At 38.8% G+C, this 8,800-nt stretch overlaps 1 protein-coding gene across 3 annotated transcripts in view; it reads left to right on the forward strand.

Moving 5' to 3' along the window:
• SPPL2A (signal peptide peptidase like 2A) overlaps window positions 1-8,475 on the forward strand; it is a 54,040-nt gene extending 45,565 nt beyond the window's left edge. For all 3 annotated transcript variants that reach the window (XM_005863940.2, XM_005863942.2, XM_014537799.1), the window contains one exon: window positions 7,902-8,475. In XM_005863940.2, coding sequence (XP_005864002.1) covers window positions 7,902-7,976 — 75 coding nt within the window. In that variant the 3' untranslated portion in view covers window positions 7,977-8,475. The remainder of the gene's footprint in view (window positions 1-7,901) is intronic.
• The last annotated feature ends 325 nt before the right edge of the window (window positions 8,476-8,800 follow it).

Below are 8,800 nucleotides of genomic sequence, written 5' to 3' on the forward strand. Positions count from 1 at the left end.
TTCTAATTGGTCCTTTTTCATATCCTTGAGGGTCTCACTAAATTTCTCGGAGGTTTCTAGAAGATTCTTGAGTAACCTTATAACCATGGTTTTGAACTCTATATCCAGTAGTTTGCTTTCCTCCATTTTTTTCATTTGTGAGATGTTTCTTTGTCTCCGCATTTTGGCTGCTTCCCTGTGTTGATAGAGTGGCTTTGTGTGCTAGGTGTCCTATAATTACCTGAGGTTGACATTCTTGGTGCACCCCTTTATGGGTTGTGTGCACAGTCTTGTTGCAGTTAAGTCTTGATTACTGTTGGTATCACTGGGAGGAATTGACCGCCAGGACAATTGGCTGTGAATACCAGTTGTGTCTACAATGGGAGAACTGTTGTGCTGGATACACCCTTATGGGGCAAGTCTTCCTTCAGTGGGGCTTTGGTGCTCACTGAGTCTGCCCCTTGAGTGTGTCGCTTATGGATGTGAAGAGTTGTACTCTGGTATGGTCTCACTCTGACCACTGGGTACACTGGCTCTTGCATCTCCAAGGAGGTGCAAAGTCAGCCACTGCCTGAGGACATCCAGCAGGAGCTACAGAGAGATCTGCAGATTCCTACTCTTTGTTTGGGGTTTGGAAGTGCCCAGATGAGGCCCAGCTGTGAAGTAGTGCAGGCTGCTGTCTAGGCCAGTGATGGCGAACCTTTTGAGCTCGGCGTGTCAGCATTTTGAAAAACCCTAACTCAACTCTGGTGCCGTGTCACATATAGAAATTTTTTGATATTTGCAACCATAGTAAAACAAAGACATATTTTTGATATTTATTTTATATATTTAAATGCCATTTAACGAAGAAAAATCAACCAAAAAAATGAGTTCGTGTGTCACCTCTGACACGCGTGTCATAGGTTCGCCATCACTGGTCTAGGCCTTCTTTTGGAAGCTTTGGTACTCTTTGACCCAGCTGCAGTTTGTTAGGTTTTAGATTGCAAAAGAACAGGCCATTCATATGCAAAAGCCTCTGCGCACAGCTTGGCTGGGGTTGTAAATTGGGTGGGGCGGGGTCTCAGGGAATCATCAGGGCGGAGCAAACCACAATGGCTGCTAGTCTGCTATGCCTCGGAGTGGTCCCGGGGTCTCTGTGTCCCGCGGCCCCGTGCAGGAACAATGATTGCTGCAAACAACTCTGCGAGAAAGCTGCCCTCGCATTCCGGCCCGATGCCTGACAGTCCAGTTTCTCCCTGTATGAGTCTGGATCCCCAGAGTCTCGGCCGGAACTGGAGTTCAGAGCAATTGGGAGCTTGTATCTCTCTCCCGATTGAAAAAAACAACAGCGTACCCAGTTGCCAGACCGTTTCCTCGCGTGCCTCCGTAGTACCTCCGCACTTCGCACCTCTGCACCTCTGCACCTCCTTCCAGTTTCAATGCGCTTTTCTCTTTCCTTCTAGTTGTAGAATTTCCACTCAGCCAGCCTTCCCGTGGTTCTGGATGATATCCATTTTGTCTTTTAGTTGTAGTTTTGATGTGGTTGTGCGAGGCGGCAAGTACAAGCATGTACCTATGCTGCCATCTTGGTTCCTCTCCTCCATGATGTTTATTGAAGGGAAAGGGAATGATGGTAGGTAAGGAAGGAATTCAACCAATGGATGCATTTATATTCCCTTTGAACAGATGTTCTGCCCTGGACCTTCTGAGTTTCACTCTTAAAGATTATGATCTTGAAAAACATTATTATTCTGCTTCACAGCAGCTACATAAAAAGGGAAAGAAAGATCATTGCAGCTGAACACAAGGCCGTAGTAAACTGCCCAAAAGGGCAGACTCCAGGGCTTTGACCATATGACATAGTAGCTAAATCAGACAATTAATTGTAGGAAAATCCATTTTAAAGTGTCTGAAAAGATAAAACAACTTTGGTTATACACTTTTCACTTTTATAGTGTGGTGTCATGATTTTATTAAGTAAAGATATTCAGAATATAAAATAACGTGATAATAAAAAGTGTGGAGTCTGCTGCCAGACTGACTACATTGTAACTCTGATTTTGTTAATTATTAGCCATGTGACTTTAGGCAAGTTACTTAGCTTCTTAGTGTCTCAGTTTCCTCCAATGTAAAATGGGATAATAATCATCCTATTTAAGAGGATTGTTGTAATTTATGCAAAATGCTTAGAGTAGTGCCTGGCACAACATAAGCATGACAAATGTATTTGCTATTATTACTTATAAAAATTGGGGGTTTTTTGTTTTGGTTTGGTTTTTTTAAAAATATATTTTATTGATTTTTTACAGAGAGGAAGGGAGAGGGATAGAGAGTTAGAAACATCAATGAGAGAGAAACGTCGATCAGCTGCCTCCTGCACACCTCCTACTGGGGATGTGCACACAATCAAGGTACATGCCCTTGCCCGGAATCGAACCTGGGACCTTTCAGTCCGCAGGCCGACGCTCTATCCACTGAGCCAAACTGGTTAGGGCATAATTGGGTTTTTTGTTGTTGTTTTGGTTCATTTGTTGGTTTGGCTGTCATTTTTTTAGTTCAGTTACTAGATTTACATTTTCCTGGTTTGGGTATTAAAACTTTGGGTCTTTGTTAAATCTGGTTCCTTTAACTTATTTGTAAAAGGATTTAATAGCCATCACAATCTTAGAGGGAATAAACCTGTCAAATGCTGTCGTTTTCCTACTGTGCAGTAGATTTTTAAATATGAAGAATGATATTTGCTGAAATTTTAATCAAGCTGGTTGCAGAATATTATAAATTGCTGCCAAGAGAAAATCTATTTTTCTAGAAAACTAGCATTTTTTTTTTTGAAACTTACAAAAATTAATGACTTCACAAAATTATTCCCTGGTTAAGGTTTTTGAAAAAAGAAAATCTCATTGTTTTTTCTAACCTTTAAAGTCAAATTTAATTTAGCTTGAATGTTGTCATTTGTGGTCCCAGGGTCTAGGGGTATAGGTTACATATAGACAGTATATTATAGGCTTTGGCATCAGTTTTGGCAAATTACTCAATCTCTTAAAACTGTCTCTTCATCTGTAAAATGATGTTGGGTCTACAGGCAGGTAAGAGAATGTGTGATCCATGGTGGTGAGTTAGCCCAAGACTTGGTGAGGCAGCTGGTTGTTGAAATCAGATAAAATTAGGCAGACCCTAGGAAAGTAGGCAGGGAACCTCAGTAAGCCTGATGAAACAGGGAGGAGACTAGGTGTGGACCTAGTATAAGATAGGCCTGAGGGCCAGCGCTGAAGACCATCCTCAGGCCTTTACTGGCTCGTCTCTTAGGCTAACAGTATAATGCTCCTTTCCCTCCTCTCCTAACTTTCATTGTTGTTACAGCATTGCCAGTCTGTTTCCAGAATATCCCTATGTAACTCCCAACTCAAAATCTCCTTTCTCTAAGCATATATCTAAGGGTTCTCCAATTGAAATTAAGTCACTTTTCCTCATAATTTTTTAATTGTACTTTAAATACTTACTAACATCAGGCCTTGCAGTGCAGATATTTATGTATGCCTCCCTCATTAAGGTATTAGCTCCTAGGTGTTAAGAGCCTCCGGTGCTGACAACAGTATTTTATACACTGTACATTCTCAGTTAGTGTTATTGAAATTCTTCATGCAAAACAGCTATAATGTTCAGTCTTTAATCCAATGACCTTTACTCATTTCTGTGTGTGTACAAGATTCCTGATTGTGTTTTAGCAGACCTCATAAAATTACCAAAATTGTTATGAGGTATTATAATAGTGAAACACTTTTAAAACATTAAACTAGACTTACATGTCTACAATCTTTATATATAATCATTTTTTGCAAGTGTCAGAAGTTTATTTTTATTTTTATTAAATTTATTGGGGTGACACTGGTTAACAAAATTATACAGGTTTTAGGTACACAATTCTATAACTCATCATCTGTACAGTGTATTGTGTGTTCATCAGCCTAAGTCAAGTCTCATCCATCAACATTGATGTCCCCTATCCCCTCTTCCAGCACCCTCCCCAAGTGCCAAAAGTTTATGTTGTTTTCAAAGGGCAAAGTATACCTCATTTGTTGAAACTTCAGAGACTTCATAGAAATACTTTAGTATTTTACTTGGAGTCTCTCAGCCCTTTCCATGAGTTTCTCTGATCAAAAGAAGTAACATTTCTGCCCTAGATGGCATGGCTCGATTGATTTGGTGCATCATCCTGTGCACCAAAGGGTCGCCAGTTCAATTCCCGGTCAGGGCACATGTCCAGGTTGTAGACTTGATGCTAGGTCAGGATATATGCAGGAGGCAGCCAATTGAGGGAATGTTTCTCACATCGATGCTTCTCTCTCTCTGTCTTTCTCTCACCCTCCCTCCTTGTCCCTTCCTCTCTCTCTAAGATCAATAAAAAATAGTAACATTTCTATAGGATATCTCTAAAATAATACTAATTTGGAAATCTTAATTGTATTCTCTATAGCTCAAAGCTATTTATCACTATCTTCTATGAAATTTTTTTCTAGAATGCTTCAAGAGTACAGTATTTGGTTTCATACATTTAGTTATACTCAGTCTAAGATCTAATTAGTGTAAATAAAGGTTCATTTCTCTGGAGAGAAATCAGCAGTGGCATACTTACTTTGGCACATAAAACTATTGAGAGAAACCATCATTTTAGGGTATTTTTGTTTATTTCTATTCTTAAATCATTGCAGTTAGATTTTTTTCGTTTTTGTGTTAATCCTCACCTGAGGATATGTTTTCTATTGATTTTTAGAGAGTGTGGGAAAGAGGGAGGGAGGGGGAGAGAAACATCAATATGAAAGAGACACTTTGATTGGTTGCCTCCCACATGAGCCATGACTGCCAGGGATCGAAACTGTAACCCAGGTACATGCCCTTGACTATGAATCGACCCTGAGACCCTTCGGTGCATGGGCCCACACTCTAACTGCTGACCACACGGGCCAGGGCTGGAGTTAGATTTCTGCAACCACCTCCAATGGGCAATTTTACTGTGGGTGGGAAGTAAGTTTTCAGTTTGTTGATAATCAGCAAACAATGGGATTCTCTCTGTTAAATATCACTAGTGCTTCTAATTATTTTTAGAAGCCACAAGCTGTGACTGACAAGTGAGAGTAGAGCTACTTAGAACAACTTCGCTTTAGTGTCAACAACTCTCCAGTTACCCCACTTTAATGATTGTTTTATTAGACTGTTTCTGGAGCCTGGATCATCTATAAATAAGCAGAGCTAGCCCGGCCAGCGTGGCTCAGTGTTTGAGCATCGACTTATGAATCAGGATTCCAGTTGGCACATGCCTGAGTTGTGGGCTCGATCCCCAGTGAGGGTGGGCATACAGTAGGCAGCTGATTTATGATTCTCTCTCATCATTGATGTTTCTTTCTATCTCTCTCTCCCTCCTCTCTGAAATCAATAAAAAAATATTTTTAAATAAATAAGCAGAGCTATCAGTAAACGATGTTTCTATATTGTTTTTGTTTTATATATACATATATAGAGATTTTTAAAAAATTTATCTTTATTGTTGAAAGTATTACAGGTGTCCCCCTTTTTTTCCCCATTGACCCTCTCCACCTGGCACCCACCCCTCCCAGGCCTTCACTACGCTATTGTCTGTGTCCATGCGTTTAAGTTTTCCAGTTAATCTCTCCCCACTCTCCTACCCGCACCCTCTGACTTCCCTCTGAGATTCATCAGTCTGTTCCATGCTTCTATGTCTCTGGATCTGTTTTGTCCATCAGTTTATTTTTTTCATTAGATTCCACATATGAGTGAGGTCATGTGATACTTATCTTTCTCTGATTGTTTTATTTAGCTTAGCATAATATTTTCTTATTGAGAAGTCAGTAAAGAAAAGTAAATACAGAATAGTGATATTTACTTCTGAATAAGTTGATTTTTGAAAGTGTTTCTTTAAAAGTAATATATTTCTATATTTAGGGATTAAAGTGCCAATTAGGGGGAAAAGAAGCATGTTATAACTTAGGGTATGTAAGGCTATTATTTCATTAGGTTACAGTTGCCAGAGTCAGCAGGTCTTGGGGTCTCTGCCCATCCATTCTACTGAGGCTGCTTCCGTTCTCTTTCCCCCCACAGCTCCAACATCTTACACCCAGAGCTTCTACATTTTTAGAAGGAAGAGGGGCTAAATATATCTTACATGCTTCTCCTTCCCCTCCTTCATTTAAATTATGACTAAAATCAACTCTTCAACAACTTCACCTTATGTTTCATGAAGTGAAATGCTTTTAATAAATATGCTACCTGTTTTGATTTGGCTTTTTTTCCCCCCTCGAAGGGCTGCAAACATGTAACTACATTCATCTGGGGGTTGTGTTTGGCAAATAGAGGACCTCAAAACTGATAGTTTGGGGACTTGAGATGGCTCAGAGATTATCGGCAGGTGTGGGCTGTATAAGCTGTCTCCATTACTTGAGATAGTTGTCAGTTAAATGCCTTAGTTCTGGCTTATTCTTGCCTGGCAAGTCCTGAGACTCCATTTGGGAATTATTCCTCCCTTTACCTCCTCTTCCAAAAAAACACTAAAGTTTTTGGAATCAGTTTACAAAAATAGGAACACTATCTTGCTGGTATTTTCTATTTCTTGATAAAAGAGAAGGCAAAAAAGTATATCCCAATACTGAAATTTAATCATTTACCTAAAAATCTTTGACAATATTCACAAAGACATTATTTTTTTCCATTTTAAAGTAATTTTATCTGAAGAACTGAGTAAAAACACAAAAAACATTTAAACACTTTCTTCCTTCATTCCCAAATATAGAAAGATTTTCATGGGAATATAGGCAGAGCTGAAGTGATCATTTGAGAAAAGTTTAACTGATAATTCCTCTAAAATTAGTCTATAGCAAATGTATTCTTGATTTTGTTTTCTGGTATCATTTGACCTTCAAGTTATTTGCTTTTAGTAGAAAATTTTTGTCATACAGTGTTTCTAAAATTTCACATATCATTTTAAAAAATACTGTATTTTTTTTTAATTTGTTTTTAGAGACAGAGAGAGAGAGAGGAAGGGAGAGGGGGAGAGAGAGAGATAAACATTGTTGTGAGAGTGGAACTTTGATCATCGATCGATTGTCTCCTGCACAACCCCACCGGGGATCAAGCCCACAACCTGGGCATGTGCCCAGACCCAGTGTCATACTGGCAACCTTTTGGTGCATGGGACAATGTCCAACCAACTGAGCCACACTGGCCAGGGCTCACCTATCATTTTTAAATTATCTTAAGGTCAATTCAAGGTGTCATCCAGGTTACATTGTCCCCAAACCAGCAGGTAGTCTCACAGTGAGTTGTGGGGCCACTTGTAGTTTTGCCACTTCTAGGAGTGGGCACTACCTGCAGTTGTGTCCTGGAAAAGCATCAGGAATATCTCCCTTTTGTGGTGGAGCTCCTACTGCCGTGTAGGGCAGTATCCACATAGGGAAATGGAAATAGTAGAAGATCCAGAGAAAGCATTTATCACATTGGCCCTGAGTCCAATGATTAGGCTTGTGGAAGGAGGCTTCATTGTCACTTTGACCATATCTTAGGAGCGTGGATGTTGAACCAGTACATTGCTCCAAGAGGAGTACTCAGTTCCATAGAGCATTCTGAGTCATTTTTAAAAATTGGGAATCCGCCCTGTCGGTGACTCAGTTGGTTGGAGTGTCCTCCTGTACACCAGAAGGTGTCAGTTTCAATACCCAGTCAGGACACATAACCAGGTTTCGGGTTCAGTGGCAACCGAACAATATTTCTCTCTCTCTAGCTCTACCTCTAGCTCTCCTTCTCCTAAAAGAAATCAATTAAAAATAAAGAGAAAAAACTTTCTTTAAAAAAAAATTGGGAATCCTTTTGCCAAATTGGACAATATTGAGTGCAAGTTGAAAATTTGTATTTTCTCACATCTTTATGCCTAGATGATGGACCAGCCGGACTATGCACCAAATGAAGAAAGCCCTGTGGCTGCTGGTGAACAGATTATCCAACAGTAATATTATGTGGACCTGCCATAATGTTTCAATTGATTTTCTGCAAAAGAGTTTTGCTTTTTTGAACTGACAATCTGAAAGAATCTTCAATGATATGCTTGCAAATACATATTTTTAAGAGCTGGTACTGTCGATTATGTCATAAGTAATTAAAATACATTTGCTTTTAACTATGTTAAAGTTGTACCTTTACATTAAATAAAAGGATATGGTCTGTATAACTTTCAAAATGTATTATATACAGTATATTTTTCTAAAAAAAGTCTTGATCCATCCCTGTATTTTTCTTACTGAAATCTATTTCTTTTCAACTCTAATGATAGGTAAAAGTATTTCTGCCCAAGTGAGTTCCTGAACAGATTTTACTGAAAAGAATTATGAAAATTTTATGCTCCATAGAAATTTGGTAAAGATCATGCAAGAAGGAAGTTCCATAATGAAATTCCAGAAACTGCAGAAGTTAAAAAAATATAATCTGAGAATATTTTTATAGCATAAGTTTTTTAAAAAATACCATTCCTTTTTTAAACTTGAGAACCTGAATTGCTTCAAATTGCTATGTTTTGTATTATAATATTTTTCCCAGTATAGGGAAACATAACATATAGAACTAGTCATTAAAAGGATACAAAAACTGGCATCCACAGTTTTCAGTGGTCTGCTATTTCCTTGAAGGTATAGCTTAAATTTGTACAGTAACACTGTTTCACTATGGTATTTCTGATCTCTGAAGTTTGGTTCTGTTGATGTTCAGGCTTAGTATTTTGTATAAAATTACATATTAATACCTATGGCTCACCATTTGAGTGTAATATCCCTAACAATTC

The sequence above is a fragment of the Myotis brandtii genome, unplaced genomic scaffold, assembly GCF_000412655.1.
Source record: "Myotis brandtii unplaced genomic scaffold, ASM41265v1 scaffold182, whole genome shotgun sequence".
Taxonomy (NCBI): domain Eukaryota; kingdom Metazoa; phylum Chordata; class Mammalia; order Chiroptera; family Vespertilionidae; genus Myotis; species Myotis brandtii.